Source organism: Trichomonas vaginalis, chromosome I, assembly GCF_026262505.1.
Source record: "Trichomonas vaginalis G3 chromosome I, whole genome shotgun sequence".
Taxonomy (NCBI): Eukaryota; Parabasalia; order Trichomonadida; family Trichomonadidae; genus Trichomonas; species Trichomonas vaginalis.
The window spans coordinates 20,559,857-20,580,278 of record NC_067203.1 but is presented as its reverse complement, the minus strand read 5'-3'; the positions used below and the strand labels follow the sequence as shown (position 1 = coordinate 20,580,278).

General features: G+C 32.0%; 5 protein-coding genes across 5 annotated transcripts, besides 3 other annotated features; 3 read left to right on the top strand and 2 right to left on the bottom strand.

Annotated features, from left to right (window-relative positions):
* Positions 1 to 1,392: part of a mobile genetic element that runs on past the window's edge.
* Positions 9 to 268: a mobile genetic element.
* Positions 1,393 to 1,962: 570 nt separating the features above from the next.
* Positions 1,963 to 3,276, bottom strand: TVAGG3_1020480 (uncharacterized protein; the record flags this gene model as incomplete). The annotated part of the gene is made up of 1 exon (XM_001313747.1): positions 1,963 to 3,270. One exon carries the CDS (start codon positions 3,268 to 3,270, stop codon positions 1,963 to 1,965), a length of 1,308 nt encoding a protein of 435 aa, XP_001313748.1.
* Positions 3,277 to 3,815: 539 nt separating this feature from the next.
* TVAGG3_1020470 (glycine-rich protein family) lies at positions 3,816 to 4,763 on the top strand (the record flags this gene model as incomplete). Its single annotated transcript, XM_001313748.1, has 1 exon — positions 3,816 to 4,763. The coding sequence occupies one exon, from the start codon at positions 3,816 to 3,818 to the stop codon at positions 4,761 to 4,763; it is 948 nt and encodes a 315-aa protein (XP_001313749.1).
* A 1-nt stretch (position 4,764) lies between these two features.
* Positions 4,765 to 5,858: a mobile genetic element.
* Positions 5,859 to 5,877: 19 nt separating this feature from the next.
* Positions 5,878 to 10,526, top strand: TVAGG3_1020450 (uncharacterized protein; the record flags this gene model as incomplete). Its single annotated transcript, XM_001313749.1, has 1 exon — positions 5,900 to 8,341. The coding sequence occupies one exon, from the start codon at positions 5,900 to 5,902 to the stop codon at positions 8,339 to 8,341; it is 2,442 nt and encodes an 813-aa protein (XP_001313750.1).
* A 305-nt stretch (positions 10,527 to 10,831) lies between these two features.
* Positions 10,832 to 12,346, bottom strand: TVAGG3_1020440 (uncharacterized protein; the record flags this gene model as incomplete). The annotated part of the gene is made up of 1 exon (XM_001313750.1): positions 10,856 to 12,346. One exon carries the CDS (start codon positions 12,344 to 12,346, stop codon positions 10,856 to 10,858), a length of 1,491 nt encoding a protein of 496 aa, XP_001313751.1.
* A 544-nt stretch (positions 12,347 to 12,890) lies between these two features.
* On the top strand, positions 12,891 to 20,137 carry TVAGG3_1020430 (platelet formation protein family; the record flags this gene model as incomplete). Its single annotated transcript, XM_001313751.1, has 1 exon — positions 12,891 to 20,084. One exon carries the CDS (start codon positions 12,891 to 12,893, stop codon positions 20,082 to 20,084), a length of 7,194 nt encoding a protein of 2,397 aa, XP_001313752.1.
* Between the last annotated feature and the right edge of the window lie 285 nt (positions 20,138 to 20,422).

Below are 20,422 nucleotides of genomic sequence, written 5' to 3'. Positions count from 1 at the left end.
TGTAGAAAGTTTGATTAGAGTTGTTTTGTTCTGGTAATCTCTCATCTTCTGATGAGAGAAATCAAAGCAACACAACTCTAATGAGTTTGTTTTCACTCATTTGTATGTAGGTTTTTAGTTCGATTGGAGCTGCTTCATAATGAGATCTCTCATCAATTGATGAGGGAGATCATAACAAGCAGCTCTAATGTATATGCTCGTATTAACCGGGTTGTAATGCGTTGTAACGTCAGCTTGTAGTTCGTTTGGGGCCACTTCACATTGAGATGAGAAGAAATGATTAAAGGACTCTGAAAGGCTTTGGCCGTTGATGTTGTAATCGCATTACTTGGAACTAGCTGGATGCTAAGCTGTGTAGAATGTTCGATTAGAGCTTTTTGATATGATTTTTCTCATCATAAGATTGGAGGAATCATAGCAAAACAACTCTAATGGGTTTACCATCATCTACTTGTATGTAGATGTTTGGGAAATTGTCTTGTTAATCGATTTTCGAGATGACTTTCAAATGCTATAATCAAATGACAAACAGGTCTAAGATTTCTCGACAATACATCAAATCATGATGTTTGTAAGTGCGATGAGATTAGAGTTTTTGAAGGAATGACAAGAGAAGTAGGGAAGCTCGGCATTCGCCGAGCAAATTAAAAATTAACGTATGGATTAAATTTTAAGATGAATTCAATTTTAATTACGGGTTGTTCAAATATTGATTAATATAAATTTATTAATAAGAATAAACAATTTTTGTTTTTGAATTTATTCAATTTATAGCTTTACATATAGTTTCAAAATTGTACAACTATGATTATTTCAACAAAAAATATCTTACTTTTTCACTTCACTTTCACCCTCACTTTTTCCGTAATTCAAATTTCAACATTATGTATTTTAATTCCTTATAGTATTTTTAACATAATTAATCAAATAATAATTGGAAGTTCTGAACTCACTTTTCCCGTAATTCAAAATCAAAAATATGAATAATATATCTATTTATTATATACTAATGCTATTTTCAACTAGAAGTGAGGTACAGTAATCTTACAGATTCCCGTAACTCAATTTTACGGAAAAAGTGCAGTAAACTACTCAATTTACGGAAAAAGTGTCGTAAACTATTGATGTGGCGGTAAAATCACGGTAATTCACGGAAAGCTATATGCGAAAATTTGAAATTATACAAAATCGAGCGAAACACTTTTAAATAGGTTGTTCTCGTATTTAAAATACTATTCCCAGATTTATTGTCGTCAGAATATTTCCAAATTTTTGCCGATTTACAAAAAATGATTTACAAAGCATATTTTTTAATCTAAAAAATTCCTAAAAAAAGGAACCGATGTGCGGAAACCTCGGTAAATTACCGCGGTTCCCGTTGGGACTGCCATATAAAAGTCTCATTTTTTTGAAGCCATCATAAAAGGAAATATCTTATGATTTTAATTAATACTCCCTTACCAAATAACTTCAAAAAGTTTTTGTCTATCTCATTGATATCTTAATTGTGTAATCATAATATTCTTGCGTGATGATAATCATACCCTTTTTTTGATATAAAAATTGCCGATTCAACCAATGAGGTATATTTATGAAGAAATTACTCTCAATATATTGTACATGTTTATATTCTGTCGCATCTTCTTCTAATTAATAAAGGACACATATTATAATATAAAATTAAACTACGAAATATCCAAGCTTATTCTTCATTAATGCGTCTGATTTAATCTAATTTCAAAAAACACCACATCAATGTAATGAAATAATCAATTTTAGTAAATGCATATACATCATCAACATCATATATGCAGCCAATGTATTTAAAAGAAATCATGAATAATAATTTATCATTTTCTTCAGCATAAAAATATGAATCTTCAATATCAAACAATATAGAATTGTGTAAAAATGTATAATTCATATAATTAAATTTACAAACATTCGTAAAAATTCAAACATTTATTTCAATAATTTTTTTGAAAGGTCAGTTTCCATAAACTTTATCAGTGCTTTAACAGTAGCTAGTGTGTAGTCTAAATCAGGACTCAGTTCTGTTGCAGGAGCAAAATTAATCACGTAATGGCCCAAAGAAAGGAAATCCGTAGTACAAAGAGCGACTCCGGCCAAAGGGCCAAATAACTCTTCAAAAGCGAGAACTTTACAATTTTCTCGTTTTAATTTTGTCAAAATTATTCTTTGGGTCACTTTTATTGCTTCGTGGATCTCAAACAAGGCGTCAATAGGGTTAACATACAAAGCAGCGAATTCTATGTGAAGAACGGGACTTCTGAAATCATCTGTGAAAAATACGTCCAAAACTGGCTTTGCAAGGTCTTCTGGCGTCAAAAATGAACCTTCTGTACAAATGTCACTGCATACGAACTTTCTTGGGTCCATTCTAAGATCTATTTTCGGATAAAAATATTCTGGGTCTTTTTCGTAGGAATAAGAGAATGCAGATCGCATTAATAGAGTCATTGCGATTGATACGTATTCCATTGTATTTAGTTCATAAACTTTTGCAAATTTTTGGAAAAATTGTAAAAGTGAAGGCGTATAAAGGTTTTTTGGCTTAGTTGAAAATGTATTAATGAAATCTACGAAATCTTGATATACAGGGGAATTCTTTGTAAGCAAAATCTGTTGGAATCTTTGATCTGCGTTATTTGGATAAAAATACGAGGAATTCTTATCGATTTGGTTCTTGCAAAACTCTAGAGTATTGTATAAGATCTGTTTAAGCTTAGAAAGGGCTGCAGGAACTGAAATAAATCGAGAATATTCATTTGCTGTAAATTGAAATTTCCATCTTAAAGAAGTAACTTTAGTATCTTCTCTCAATAGATAAACATACAAGCTAGGTAAATCTATGATTACATTAAAAGTCTCGGGAATATCATTCGAAGTTAATAAAGTGATGATTGATGAGCATGATTCAAGCGATTTATTAAATGCTGTGAGTTGTAGGTTATAAATTTCCCAACGTATGTAGCATATGAAGTGATAAAGCCAAACTGCTCTTTTTGCTGAATCAAACTCGGGTTTTTGAGTATCAGATAGATCGGGTTCTGAAAGAACAAGCTGTTCTGATGAAAATTGTGCCAGCTGTTCTACGTATAATTCTTTATTCTGTTTATATTTTTTAATAATTTTATTTTTTTCATTACCTTTTACAGTGGCGGGAAATGACTCTACCTGTATGAAAGGCACCAGTTCAGAATGATTTGTCAGCCAAACATAAAAATCAGGTGAAAGCCAGGAACCCATTCTACGCTTGTCACTTTTTATATGATTCATACTCAATTTCCTTCCGAAAAATTATTGAAATATCTGTCAGCAGATAAGATCAAGCTCATCGTTATACTCAATATCCGCAAACATTCTACATGCTCCTTTTAATATTTATATTATTAGTTATTTGGTTTATCTTGTGCAATTATATGCTACAATCCAAAGTATAAATCATGCTCGATGAGGTTAGAGCTGAAGGAAAATCATTGTTCAGGAGTTCCAATATAACATAAACCAATATTTAAGGTTAATCAAAAGGTGACATATAGCTTCAGCATCACTCAAATACCGAAGTTCTTTCAGTTTCTTTGAAATGAAGGATTACTAACTCCGAATCATTTCTAGTTTTGAGAATCGGTTTAATAATGGCATAGCTATATTTATTTGATAAGTATTAACATTAGGTGTTTCTTTACCTTTCTATTGATATAACTTCTTATGGTAACATTAAAACCACATAAAATCGAATAAAAATATGCTAGAGAGCACCCTATTTTGTTCCACATTCGAATTATTTTATAATGTGCAATTTTGTGTTTGGAGCGTTATTATTTAAGAGTAATGTATGGGAACTTCATGATGCCTCAAAAGGGGTACTTAATCTTGTAATAAATTTTAGAGAAACATCAATTTATTATCCTTGCCAATCTTCTTATGATTGCACATATTATTCTTCTCAATTTGCACCAGGAATTTATAAAGTAGAAGTTTGGGGTGCAAATGGAGGATCTTCGTATACTAATACAGACTTTCGCCATAATAACGGACAAGGCGGTTATTCGCAAGGAGTATTGATACTAGAGTACCCTTCGACTGTATTTGTTTTTATTGGAGGTCAAGGAGAAAGCAGTAAAATAGATTCTTCAACTTTGCCTCACGGCGGTTATAATGGTGGAGGTGACTCTACCTGGGATGATCGGGATACAGGTGACCAAGGGAGTGGTGGCGGAGGTGCTACAGACTTGAGAATTAATAGCACAGACCTAGAAAGCCGGGTTATAGTTGCTGGTGGTGCAGGGGGAAATGGATTTGATACCGGATGGGGAGAGACTCTTCCTCCTGCATTTGGCGGTGGGTTAGAAGCTGCTCCACCAAGAGGAAGAGAAACTGTAGGAATACCTGCATCACAAACATACGGATACTTAAAAGGCTTAGGCCAAAATGGAATATATAGAAGCGGTGGAACATCGGGCGGTGGTGGAGGCGGTTATTTTGGCGGTTTGACAATTGAAGGAACATATGGAGGCCAGGGTGGTGGCGGCTCTGGATATATAGGAGGTGTTACTAGCTATAATGGCATCATTGCCCAGACAATTCCAGGAAATGAGACCTTTCCACCTAAGTCAAATAACGAGGGAAATGTATTTGCAAAAATCACTTTGATTGAAAAACTCCCAAAGGCTACAAAGTTTTTAGGTAAGTTTAAAAGAAAACGATGTTTTTATTTGTTTTGTTTAAAACATATTTAAGGGTCCACTGTAAAGCCAAATAAGGCCTATCGTCGTCCCAAAAATATTGCTCAAGATGGTGTTTTTACTAAGGCCCAAAACTTAAAAAACACAAAAAAATTAACTTTACTCTTTTGAGATCCTTATCAGATGTGCAACAATTTGATGCAGTATTGCAATTCGAATCCGATTTTTTAATGTAGATGTACTCTAACATTCTTGAAAAAATGCAAAATGATATTAATCAAGCTTTTCATTTCTGTATCATACACGAAACAAAATCATTCATTATACTAAAATTTATCAAAGTTTGAATAATGAAAAAAATAATATCTAAATTTTTGCATTGAGTCGTCTATTGATATGGTCAATATTAAATCGTTTAAAAATGGGCATTAGCCAGAATAATACCCACTAAAATACACATTTTTTTTAAATTTTATCAATTTGTTTTGGTATATCTTTATGATAATGAATAAAATGCTTATCTTTCATAAGTCAATACATAATTTATGCTGAAACACAAAAAATAACACGAAAATTTTTGGCCAACATTTCAAAACGAAGGATAATGCTTTGAATATATAAACAATAATACTTTGTCTAGAGAATTAAATTTGTGCTATCCAATTGTCAATTCTTTGAATTTTTTATAAAATGCACGATATTCCGGCATTAGCCTCAATAAATATAAACTACATGCATCACAATATTAGGATGTAATGGCATTAAAGCGAATTTCCTAATTTCTTCTCAATTAAATTCCTAGAAAAACTTAGGAATTAATGATTGGAAATAGGTCAAAAAAATTCCTAATATAAAATTTATACTTAAATTAAAATCAAAATTCAAAAATATCTATTTTTCAAAACACGCATCCAGAAGCGAAAAAATTCGAAAAAATCATTTTCTTATAATACTCGCTGATTTTGCAATTTTTAAGTGATTTGAAGTGATAGAATATATTATCATCTTACTAAAACATATACTTCATTGTTACATTCACAAAATATTAATCAGAACACTAGGAAAAGTGGATTTTCGAAAAAAGATGATAACGATTAATTGCAAATCGCCTCTCAATTTTGAGAGACTTTCAATTTTTACAGTGGACCCTTAAAATTGAATGATTTTTTTTTGATTTTTTTCGTGTAAAGATGAGGAGAGGATCTTTAATTCCAAAAAAGACTCGCGCTCCATCTGTTCCTGCCAAGGAGGAATATCTAGTAGACAATTCCAAGAAAAACAATAAGAAACAAACGATTCCAGCGAGAAGAAGATCATTAACACCAACGAACTTAAATCAGATACCAAGAATCAACGATGAGTCATCAACAGCTGCAAAGTTATCAACTGATTTTATCGATATCATCAAGAAAAATTCTTCATTAAAAAGAATGCAAGTTATGGATATAGACAAGATTGGAAAAGAGTTACCACTTATGGCCAGAAGGTCAGTACGAATGGGAAACTTTGAAAGGCAAAAGAAATCAGAAGCTCCAAAGAAATTTTGGAATATATGGAATTCCATCATACAAAAGCATACAGAACAGCTGAAAGATCTCGAATCTACTTTAATGGATAGAATAAAGGATTCCCATAAAGAATTAACTCAAATTTCAAAACCTTTGTTTGATCATCAAGAAGATATACCAAAAGACTGCCAGAATCACCTGAATAATATCTCGAGAGTCTTAGACATCGTCCAATACTTCATGAACGGTGATGAATCTTCTGATATTCAAATTTGCATCAAATTGCTTGCAGATATCAATAAAAATGCCGCTCAGTACCAAGAGATCAGAGTTATAATCGAACCAGTTCAAAAACTCCAGCAAACTTTGATTGATTACAATAAATTTTTCACAAACCAGTCGAATTACATAAAACAACATGATATATCCATTACAGAGCTTAAGAAGCTTATTTACCAACCGGAAGGACTGACAATTATCGAAGCAAAACCTGTCAGATCATCTTCATCAGCTTCTCCACGAGTTTCTGAATCTCCGAAGGTCGAAGAAGAACCAGAGAAGAAGATTTCGTTTGTTAGCGATCTCGAATCCGAGAAATCATCATCTTCAGAAGATAATAAAATTGAAATCCAAAAATTACAAGCCGAAACAATCAAAAAGCAATCAGAATTGAAGCAGCTCCAGCAAGAGAAGAAAACTGTCCAGAAAGAACTGATCACTGCCAAAGATCAAAATGCAAAACAAGGAATTGCTCATCCAGCAGTTGTCAGAGCCCTTAAAAACCAAAAGAACAAAGCGGACAAAGCCAAAGACAACATTGATTCATTGCGAGAAGAAATCAACCAGCTGCAAAAGCGAAGAGACGAATTAAAACAGTCTGTTGACAAAATGGTCGAACAATCAACATCAAACAATGCACAGACAGACGACAATGTCCAGGAAGAGAACAAAAGACTCACGGAACAACTGACGAAGTCAAGATCCGAAAAAGCAGCCCTTGAAGAAGAATTTTTGCGTTTGAAAGCAATAAACAGTGTTTTGAGACAAAACTTAACTCCTTCACAAGCGAAACCATATCTAGAAAACGAGCCATTACGTGATGAGTTCATCAGATTGTCTAGAGAACATTTAAGTCTCGTTGAACAGTCATTGCGACAGAATTATTCCAATGAAAGAGCAAGAAGTTTAGGTGAAATGGAAACCGACAAAAGTCAAAGAATTACTTATTCCGAAGCATTGGAAGCGAACAAAGAATTGTTTAATGAACTGGAGAAACTCAAAAAGGAAAGGGATTCGTTGCACGAAGACCTTGAGAAAGCGATATTAAAGAGATACACGATACAAGCACAACAACAAATTTCCAAAAAACTTCCGAAATCGAATGAAGAAAAGAAATTGATTGAAGAACTTAAAAAAGCGAAAAATAACTATCTAAAACAGAAAACTGTTTATTTAAAGGATTTGCAGAAATCTCAACTAATAACAATAGAAAATAAATACACAGCAGTTTATAATGAAATTACTGATTTGAGACAAAAAACATTTAATGATGTAACAAACAAAAGAAATGAAATGAAAAGTTTAAGAGAAAAATATGACCAATTACAACCTTTATATGAAGAATCAAGGATATCTGAAGAAGAAGACATAGAATACAATGGAAAGATTATTAGTTTGGATGAATGCAAAGAAATGATGGATAATATAATCAATGATTACAAACAAGGAATGATAGAAGCCCAAAAAATTGCAACAAAAGAAGCTCAAGATGAATTGAAAATTATTTCAAAAGCTGCTGATGAATTTGAAGAAAATGCAAAGGAAATGGCTGCTTGGACAGATGAAGTATATGCTACATTGCTGCAGACGCAAGCAAAAGTACAGGTTTTGGGAATACAAAATGATGTTTTACAGAAGAAATTGAAAGATGATAAGTTTGATGTTGATAAAGCTTTGAATAGCGAATTACAAAAAGCAATTGAAAACGGAAATAAAACTAATGAAATTTTGGAAAGAGTTAAAGAAGAAATGCGTGGATTGTTGAGTGATTTAGGATTAGAATATGATGATGAAATGACTCCTGAACAAATGATGGAAGCTGCTGATTCTGTTTTATCTAATTAAATATTTTTTTATTGTTATTTTTTTAATATACAACTCACAGTATTCATTTTCAAAATATATCAAGGAACCTGAAATTTTGCAATTGGAAACATAATATAAAATCGTTCATTTTGCAGGAGTAACCGAAATAAGTTGGAGAGAGCTTTTTTTTCATTGTCTACATATTATGCTAATATATTAAAAATAGTTCATGTTATATGATGGACTCAGTTCTTATTTCATAGATACAGAATCTGAACCAATGAAGATATTCTCTGGACGTCAGAATGAAGATTCAATCCTAATTAAATTCAGAATAAGATTGATTTTATAGAAAAGACTTTTATTATTAATTATTTTTAGTTTTACTTTTATTATTGTGATGTATTACATCTCAATTTCCGTTTCAGCTCATCTCAATTCCTTTTCCATTTTTTCTGTTCTATTTTCGTTTGTTGTATTATCATTCTCTTGGCTACCATGTCTATCAATATTTGTATGGTTAGCCAAATTTGAAGCATCACCAACTTTAGATCCAAGAATAACTTTTTCAGATAGATAACAAATCAAAATAGTATCTAAAACAATAGCAAAAATACCATACATGAAATCCAAAAAATCATTTGACATGAGGGAAAACAAAGATTCAATAAATTTGGCAAATACATTTTTCTTAACATCAGAGATATATGTATTGAATGCTAGTGTTATTATAATAGTAACACATTTTTGTATGCTATAAATCACAACAAAAAATAACCAATGTGCTAAAATTAAAAAAAGTGTATCACGAACAACAATATTAAAAAACAATTTTGCAGATTTTTTCCAAGAGGTATTAAATATCTGATGAATTATAAATAAAGAATGGATAATAAAAAGCATCAATTTTCTTAGAAACATTATTTTCATAAAAGGTAACATAACCAAATCAGAAATAGTAATAATTCCTAATCCTTTCGTCCATGCAAGCCAATATCCATAAAAACCAGTGTATCCACAACATGTTTTTCTCTCTTGTCCTGTGAAATACCATTTAATAAATGGAATAGATGATGCATAATACAAGGAATAAGCTAAATGATATAATAACATCACACTAAAAAACTTCAATAAGGTTTTTCCTAAATCATTTGATGATAGTTCATTAATTGATTCAAATATAATTTTTCCGATATCTTTGGACGTTTCATCATCACTATCTAAATATTCAATTAAAAATTTAAATGCTAAGGCGAAGATGAGGGGAAGGATCATTGAAATAATATGAATAATTATTATCATGAAAAATTGGAAAAAAGCTCTAGAAGCAAGCTTAATGATTGATATAATATCATTAAACTTGCTCCATGTTTTGATAATGATAAAAATCAAAATTATTTCCAAGATAAAATGAAATATAATTAGAGTTAGAGGTTCTAAATCTTCATCTTTCGATGCAGGCGTGGGGTTTAAATGTTCTATTAAATATATATTAAATCCCGAAACGCTATATATAATTAAAACAAAAGGTAATGATATTGCGCCTAAATAAACAATGAATTTTGCAATGTAACGAAGTGACATAATCGACACTAAAGATCCAATGAAACATCCGGCCAAAGAAACAAGAATCGGCCACTTTAGATCGAACACAACATAGAAGAAATCGCTTCTAGGGAAAAATTTCTTCAAGGAATCAATGCGTTGAAGGAAGAAGATAATGAGTTCTTCGATGTTAACATCAGGAATACACCTGTTGAAGAAGGTTTTTGTTTTGTATTCGTAAATATTTCTGGTATTTGGATAATATTTAGCGTTGTATGTCCTATTATCAAGCTTGTTTGCATATTTAAGTCTTTTTAAATTTCCTCGCGTAGGACACTTCGAAACACATATTTTACTACTAGTATTATGGCCATCATAGAATAGGTATGGGTAGTGAACAAAATTTGGCTTAACAAGCATTCTAGGAGCATGAATATTATAGACCTTTGAATTGTCAATTCCACAATAAAAACCTTGGGTATCCATAGGCTTTGTTAATATATAATGATTTTGTAGGATAGCATTAACAATATATGCGCCAAAAATGCCATAAATAACTAAAAATAGATAAGCAACGAATTTGTTATGATATTTCAAATGCATGACATCACCCGGATGCTCATAATCACCCCCATTCCTTTTTTGATTCTATAGAACCATCTGGAGGATTTAATCTAGCATTCATTTATATTTATTTTTGGATTTTTTAAAAATTCAATCAAACATTATCAATTTTTGGATTTTTTTCCCCTCAATTTTTTTTTAAATATACGAGTTATGAAATTTGTTTAAATTGGATTTGCAATCTGTTTTAATGTATTATTTACTTGTCACAACTGCCAGTAAAAAAATTATATGACATATAACAAGAGAATCAGAACATATATTATAAGAATGAAACCAAAAATGGAAGCTCCATTCAAATCTCACGTTTCTGCCATTAGAAACTCCCTAATATATAAAATTAACTTTTTTTTTCAAAACAAACACTATAAAATAAACTTTATTCTATTCAATATGGAATCGATATTTAGTGAAAGGTTGTGCACCTTCAATATCGAAATAATGATAAGTATCTATATCCTGATTGAAATCAGAGAATTCATCTTCAACAACAGGTTTCTGCTTCACAACAGGAGGATTATACTGAGATGCAGCAAATCCTGCTGAAACAGCTGCAACAAAACAAAACAAAATAAACAAATAAAGTAAGAAATGATGTGTTCTTTCTTTTCCTAAATATGTGAAATTGAAAGAAGGATTTGACCAATTCATGCTGTCAAATGAGAAATATAGAGGCATGCTTGTCTGATTCAGCTTCGGAACTCTAACAGAAACTAAAGAATCAACAGCTCCTTTAGATTTAACAATCAAATTTCCGAACATTATGAAAGTTTTTTCTGGTTGGAACCAAATTGGAATATTTAGAGTGATATGCAGAGTTGTTCCTTCGCGTGCTTGTGGTGGATCGATGTACATAATGTCAGGAACAATTTGGAGACAAATTTCGCCGTTTCCCCAGAAATTTCGGTTGCATATGCACTCGTAATCGGTACAGGAGCCATTAACACTGCATTTATCCCAACATCTATCTTCTAATGGCAATGGAGTGGGTGTTGGATGCGGAGTTGCTGTTGGATGAGGGGTTGGTGTCGGATGAGGAGTTGCTGTGGGCAAAGGAGATGGCGTAGGAGTTCTGGTTGGTCTAGGAATGCAGTTTTCACGTCTTCTGTGGTAAAATTCTGGATCGTCTTGGAATTCTGGACCATGAGGATGTGGATGATGATGAAATTCAGGATGCATCTCGTAGTAAAAATCGTCATCATCACAATAAACATTTCCATGCTCATCTGTTTCGCCATGCCGTGTTCCTGCATGAATTGCATCAGGAAATCTTGGATCGATGCCGCCATTAGGAAAATCTCTGCCAGGGCGTCTATTTCTACGGCCACTAGTTACATCTTCGTCGCTTTCTGTAACTGGATGTGGGTTCATATTATTTTTCGGAATATTATTTTCTCTATTTTGACCAGTAACTGATAAATCATCATTTTCATAGGCTGTAGTTCCTCTTAATCTGTTTGCTTTTTGATTTTCGCCTGGAATTTCCCCGCTTTTGATGATTTCATTTTCATTTTTAATGTTTTTGTCAGTACCATCAACACTTCCACGTAATACATCAGATTTGCTTTTATCTGTAATTGATTTTTGCATACCTGGTTTATCATTTTCATTAATTATTCCTTCTTGCTTTATCTGACCATTTTCATTCACTTTATTTGGAACGTCTGATATTTTATCATGTATTCCATCTCTTGCATTTGGATTTTCTGGATTTTGTTGATCTTTTGGCTTGTTTAAATTTTCGATTTTATGATTATCTGCAATTAATGGATCCTTACCAGCAATATCATGTTTTTCATCCTTTCTTCCATCTAATTTCTTTAAATCATCTACATCATTTAAAGACAAAGAAAGAAACACTAAGATGAAAAACATTTTTGATTTGAACGATCATTTTCGCTTCAATTAAAAGTTGCATTTGAAGAAAAACTTAACAAGTATGTGTACTAGTGAAATTTCATATAATTTTTCTTCCAAAATACGCCCGTAAAATCTATTCAAATTCATAATTCTTCTTTTTTACAATTAAAGGAAGTCATCTTATCGATTAGAAAGGCGTAGTATTCAAAATCTATTCATGTCCTACAAAATACCTGATTTTTTGTTATTAGATTACTATATTTATGTTAAATTCACAAAGAATGAAATCTTAATCATGATTTAAATAAATTTGTACATAAAGAAATTCCAATATGAACTCATGAAAGCATTGGATGCTTAATCTCCTCACAACAATAACTTTGAAATAGTTTTTTTTAAAAAATTCAAACAAATATGGATTAAAATGATAAAAATACGATGAAATTTTAGTATATACTTTGTGCACATTGAGTATCTCTATTTTTTCAAGTGTTGTAATTAGATATGTGATGTCATTGATTTTATTTTTTTGACAAATAAAATAAAAAAATTGACAAAAATGCTTCGATCTTTGGGTAACTTATTGTTTAGGGACACTGGTGGTCTAAAAGACAGCCAGAAAACAAAATTATCCAAAGAAGATGCAGAAAAGTTAAAACTATACTCTGATAAAGTCGATGCTTTACTGCATTCTAAAAATCAAGCAGATTTCCATCAATTTCCAAAGGTAGTTGATGATTTCGGTCCAACATTTGAAGGATTTGATGAGAAGTATCGCAAAAATTCCGATGTTAGAGCTGTTATTTCAGCTTATTCAGGTTTATGCGCAAAAATTGGAGTAGAATATGTGGATAAAATAGAAATTAGCACAAAAATGTTCAACACTCTTGTGTTTGCATCAAAGTTTTTTCCAAGTATCCCTCATGCTACGGAGTTTTTACCGATGTTTTCACATATCATTCAAATGCTCAAGATGAAATCAGATTTTTTACAACACTGCGAAAAATTCTTACAATGCATATTCAGAAGCGAGTCATTTTTCACCCAGTTCAATGATAAAGACGGTTTTTATATGATATTCGACACATTCTTCTTAAAAAAGGATTACGAAGAGTTGCAAAACTTCTTCAATATACTTTTATATTGTAGTTTACCATTAACTTTCCTTCAAAAATCGCAACAATCGTCTACATTTCTAAAATCTTTCGTCCAAGTCATTAAAGAGCAAAAAGAAACAGATTTCCCATACAAAAACGCAATCCTTTACGTCCTGAATTATTTCTCCTCGTTTTGCAAGTCAAATCCTGATTTTTATCAGTTATTCCAAACGACAGGAGGCTACGAGCTCTGCAACGAGATCTTCCTTAAGCACTGTCCAAATACAGCCATGGAGGCTTACGAATTACTTTTAATTGGCTGCGATGTCCACCCAACAATTTTATCCGCACTTTTTGACTTTTACAAGAATCCGGAGGTTTCACCGGAATTGCGATCATCTCTCATTCCTCTGCTGTCAGTTTCTACGAAATCAATTCAAGATACGTATAAAAAGCTGGAAACAGCCGTTCCTTTACAAAACTGGATACTAGAACCACCGGGACTTAACTACGAAGGTCTGTGCAAACTTGCAGACTTCTTTTGCGATCTCGCGACGAAGAAAATTATGAATGTGTCAAATCTTGTTCCAAATTTCATTACAATGGTAGCACCACCTGTAAATAAGGATGTACCTGTCGATAAGTTCTTAAAATTACTCAATATAGGCATAATTAATGGAGATATAACATCAGATTTTTTAATCAAACAATTATTCATCGAAAGGTTCATATTCTTACCTTCAATATCAGATGTATACACATACTTCGTAGAGTTCAGTGATTTTCAGGCGATTTCAGAATTTGTTTATTTATCTATTGACACAGACACAATTCACGAGTCAATGCTGGAAAAACTCGTAGGAGAGCACTCAAAACTATCAACTCTAGAGTCATTTTGTAATTTTTTGGACGCAATTTTTGAAAAACATTTTTCACCGAAAGCTATTGAGTTATTCCCAGATTTTATGCAATCAGAGTTACTCATGAATGTATTGATCAAGCATATTCGTAAGAATTCGATGTCTTTTGAGATATTTACAAATCAGAACGGATTTAGTAAATTGCAAAGCCTTATTAACAGTGACAGTAGCAAAGCCAAGTTCGTAATAATGTTGTTATCAAGTCTCGCTCATTTCCGTCCCTATGAAGCGATAGATACTTGGATCAACAAACAATCCAAAGACTCCCCGATCTTCCAAGTCGACAAAGAGGTTTTATTCAAGCTCGCCACCGATGAAAAGCTCACTCTCCTCCATCTCCCGAGCCTCTATCTCTATTGTCCGCAGTTCAAATGCAAAACTCCATTGAATTTATATTTGGCCGGAAAATATGGTTTCCAATTATACAAAAAACAAGGTATAAAATTTGACAAAATACCTAATTTAACACAAATTGTTAATAGATTAGTTACTTCGCAGACGAAAGATGATTTATTTAATTATCCAGAGATATTTCATAAATTTGTTGACAGAACATCTCCATATTTCTCTATTTTCGAGTTTGTTCCATTCCATGGACCGAGTTACATGACAATACAGCATCCTTCATGTTCTATTTCCTTTTGGTTCAATGTTCCGTACCAAATTAGTTCTAATTTAACAGTTTTTAAGACTAATTTGATATCCATTGTATTTTCAGCAGAATCCGTGATAATAGAGACTAATCGCAATGATAAGATCGCTCTTCCTTGTTCGTCAAATGTTTTCCACCACGTTGTTGTTCAATTTAAATTGAGTCCGATCAAAAAAATCAACAAAATCGGTTTCACCTTGGATTCAAACAATTTCAAAGATTTTGTTGTTAATTTAGAGGACCTCCCCAGCCAAATAATACTTGGTGAAACAGAGAAACATTTGGAAGCATCAATGTACATTTCAAAAAGTTTGTTTATGTCAGAAAGCGGTTTCTCTCAATTACAAATTGAATTGTTGAACAAAAGAGGGCCAGGAAATTTAGTTCCAATACAAGGTGTTAAGACAGCTATGTTCAATCATAATGAGAGTGTCTTTGACGTACCTTTCCACGGCTTCAGTTCATATTTCAAAGATTTCCATCAATTGGAAATGATTTTTGAATTATTTGACACAGCGAAAAATGCTGATCATTTGAGTTCCATTTTTATTTGTTTGTTGAATATACAACAAAGGAATTCAATCAAACTCAGGAAATTCTGGTCGAGAATGTCAATTTGTTTCATAAGACAGAAAGAGTTAGTTGCTCATAATTTCATGTATTATTTCTTTGATAATTTTTCTGTAATTGCTGGAGAAAAAAATACAACAAAAATTTTGTTGTTTTTACTCACTTTTATCGATTTTTACTTCACTTTTGACTCGAACTTAATTGTTAAATGGCTTGAAAGAATATTACAATCTAAGCTAGTTAATTGGGAATTCTTTGAACAGAATAATTTGTTTGATTTCATTTATAATATTTGTAGAGCAAATTTGGCCGAACAAATAATTGACACTTTTATTCCTTTTCTTAACAAAATGATGTTGATAAATCCAAATGGAATTAAATTGAAAAGTTACATGAATTTCATTGTAACACTCAGATCTTTCGAAGGATCAGAATCTTCACAATATAAATTAATCAAATCATTTGTTAAACTCGCAAATGATAACATTGAAAATCAATTATTTACTTATCAACAATTATTGGATTATATGTCACTTTTTAAGGGTGAATCCTCACTTATGTTGGCTGATTTGATTTGCAGTTATTCGAACAGGAATCCTCAATTTATAACATCTTCTTCTTATGCTTGTTTCATCTTCTCTAAGTTCGCTTTGTCAGAAAATGCCTGGTTAACCGCTTTTTCAATTCTCGGCGGTTTTGTTGTGAAAAAATTCCCGAAAAACATGAGTATTCAAAGGCCATTATTTGCTCCTGTTATTTTAGAAATGTTATGTTCATTGTTGAACTCTAATTCCAATTTAGATTTGTTGCAAAAAATAATTGCAAGTTTATTATCATTTAATAATTTCCAATGTTTTACAACTAAGAATTGTTGGCCAATTTTACTTTGTTTGAGTAATTTGGGAGTAATTCCAACAACTTTCTCTTCAAACAAGGCTGGAACAAGAACGGAATTAACGAAAGAAAATAATACTTACCAAATAACAAGGGAAGATGCAAATAATACATTAGAATTATGTGAATTTGAAGTTCCTGCTGATTTAAACATGTCAGAATATGCCATGTCAGAAAGCGGTTTTCCTCGTTATTCAGGGGATTTCGATTGGATGGAAACAGTATTAAATGAAACACAGATTGCCATATTTTTAGTGTCGATTTTGTTGTCATTTGACTCTCAATCATTCCAAACAACGTTTTTGGAATATTCCGCTGGTTTCGCTCTGATGACGATAAATTATAGACGATTATTTAGCCGCCAAATGGTCTTAAATATGTTGATACAACTCGCGAACGCGGAAAGTTCTTATTCTATGATGTTTAAGCCAGCAATTTTAATAACACATCATTATACAGTAAGATCATTGTTCGCTGAAAAAATAACGGATTTGTTGTCACTTTTATTCAACTTTTTGAAGACTTTACAAGTTAATGAAATCTTTTTGAGTTTCATGGAAGATAACCAAGTATTGAGTTGCTACAGGGAAATATTACTTTGTGCGTTTGTTTTTACTTCCGAAGAGAACATGATTGATTTATTCCAATTATTCAGTAGTTTTGACACTGTCATTTTTTGTAACATTGTATTTAAAGACACACAATTTTGTCATTATTGGCTGTGTGCAACGAGGCAAATTTCATCAACAAATAATAAGTTTTTGAAGTGCATGAAGTTGTTCATGGATTTGGTTGGAACTTCCACGATTTCTTCTTATAAACAGAATGAAATCGAATCAAACTGGGGCGCATTCAAACAGCATATGTTGCAAGGAGAAAATGAACTTGAAAACAAACTGAGAATTGAAAGAATGACAACAGTTTTGGATTTCGATTCACATAAAAAGAGTTTGGCCGCAAAACACATTTTATGTCAAAAAGTTTTTATTGACATTGAAAGGGAGCAACATTCTAAAGTATTTAATGTTTTGATGAACAGAATTGAGAGACAAATAGAAAGAGATTATTTCGATTGTTTGCAAAGAAGTTTCAGAAGAAAACTGCAAATAAATGTTCCAAAAGAAAGTTCTAGATTAAGTCCTTTAGTTCTTCCTGTTTTCCAACCAAGAGTTGTCGTGCCAAGTCCTTTCAAACTTCCTCAACCGAAATTCAACGTGACAACTCCTTCTTCTTTCTTCAAATTAGAAATTAATATTCCAAAAAATAATTGTCATGTTTTTGAGACCCTGGGAATTTTGGATGCAGACCCTGAATATTTCCATTTCCAGCTTGGAAAGTATTCTTGTTTTGAGTACTCGAAATATTTGGAATCTGATTTATTACAGATGTTTACTCAAACTTTTTCTGACATTTTTGCTCCGGAACAATTATTTGGCACTTTTTCTGTCAAATTTTATTATTATATTCATGGATTGTCGAGTGTTTTATTTGTTACAGAGAATGCCTTGTTAATTCTTACTTTAGCCGAATACAATGATAACAGACTCTCTTTGATAAAAACACTGAAAAATCCTGTCGCTTTCATTCCATTTTCTGAAAGTGTTTTGGTCGGAGATTATCAAAATGTGTCACTTTTTTGTGGTCATGTTGTCATTATTTTACCATATGACCAGATCATTATGACAAGGAAACATTTGTTTGTTCACAAGCAGTCAGGGTTTTCCATTTATTCATTGACATCTCCAAATGTTGTTTTAGATTTTGGACATGAAAAAGAAATGACAATTTTCTCCAAAATTTTCCAGAAAAGGAATTGCAATTTCAAGAATTTCTTGCCACACAACAAATTCCTTTTCTGTATACAAACACAACAGCAAGCACAAAGTCTTTGGCAAGACAACAAACTCGATAACTACGAATATCTTTTAGTTTTGAATTATTTTGGCGGAAGAAACTTTTTTGATTTGACACAATATCCTGTTTTTCCTTGGATTTGTTCTCCTAATTTATCTGAACGAGATCTCTCCAAACCAATGGGACAACTTGGAGAAGAAAGAAGCAAACATTACCAGTTAACTTATGATTTGTCTGAAGAACCAAAATATTTCTATGGTTTTCATTATTCATTGCCAGGAATTATTTTCTGGTTCATGGTTCGTCTTTGTCCTTTCTGTTATTTCGGTTGGGATTTGAACAACGGATGGGATGATCCAAGTAGAATGTTCTTAAACATCTTGGACGCTTATAATTCTGCTTCCCAAAACAATCAAAGTGATTTGAAGGAATTAATTCCAGAAGTTTTCACAATTCCTGAGATATACAAGAACACAGCGAAACTTCCTTTCCAAGGACTTGTTTGTGATAATGTTTTGCTTCCTGAATGGGCAAACAACGACCCACAGCTCTTCACAAGCGAAATGATGAAGAAATTGCTCGAAAACGAGAATATTTGTGAATGGATTGACTTGATTTTTGGCTTTAAACAACAAGGAGAAGCTGCTCTTGAAAGCAAGAATTTGTTCCTTCCTACTTCTTATCATAATGCAACAGCAGAGTCATTGAACATGGAAGAAAATGTTTTTGAAAGCCAAACAATTAATTTCGGCCAATGTCCATTACAACTATTCACTAAACAACATCCAAAACATGTGTTTAATTCTCCAACAGCTAAAGAATGGTGTTCAAGAGCGAAAATGACTAAAATAGAGCCAAACAATCCTTCGAAATTGAGATCATTTAGAGTTACACAAAATGAAACAATTATTCCATTTTTGTCCGCAATTTTCATGAATTACTTTGTTTCTGTTGAAAGAGAGAGTGAATCACTAATTGTCCATGACTTGAACAATGGATCAGCGATTCTTGCAGCTCATTCCCCTGATTTCTCTTTCGTAACACATCTTTCTGTTTCTCCTGATTATTTGTTTTTAGTTATTTCATATAATTTTGGTCGAAGTGAAGTGATGATGATTAAATATGACAGTGGAGTTCCTGTTGAATTGAAGCCTATTGGATCAATAACTACACAAGAAAAGATACACATGACAGCAATATCTCCAAGAGATTTAGTTTGTGCATCTTTGAGTACTTCTTCTGTTATTATTTGGTCATTTATTACTTCACAAATTCACAAAATTATTCCTTTCTACGGAAGATTTGTTATTTATGGAAGTGGTTTATTCTCTATTGGTGGAGGCGAGCAAGTCATCGATCTATCTGTTAATGGAGAGATTATTAATACCTTCAAATCAAGTGGGGATGTAACATGCGCTTCTTGCATCGAACTTGGAAGAGATTACACAAGAAGAATTGTTGTTGTTGGCACAGTTAATGGCGCAATCGATTTCTATTGCGGAGAATTCTTGTTGAGACAGAAATGCGGCAAACAAGCAATTACTAGTGTTGACGTTTTCGGAACATCAGTCATTGCGATAGATACTCGATGCCAAGTTTTCAAAGTCCTTTTGGATGAAAGTTTCGGTCGATGTGTTGAATGTGGAACTTTGACAGATAAAAGATGTTATCAGTGCCAGAAACCTTTGTGTGCAGAACATGGTTCCATTTGCAAAGAATGCAATGAACGATTAACTGCAAATACTCAGATTCCACAAATTGGATAATATTAGATTTTTTTGTTTTTTATTTATATATATATTTGTTATTTATTATTTTTATAAAATTTTCTATTCTTTATATTACTATTTGTTTATTCACATAATAATTGATGATGCTCAGTATTATTTAAATTTTTGAAAACAGGTGTGAAGCATTGTTGAAGGCAATGTCATGAACTGGTTAATGAACTTTTAATAAGAACACAATAATATTTGGTATAAACGACAATGCCATTTTTGAAAACATTTGTCTTTAAGAAATCAATCGAAATATATAAATTTATACAAAAATATCAATGCAAGTATAAATTAATGACCATTATAATTATTTAATTCATTATTTG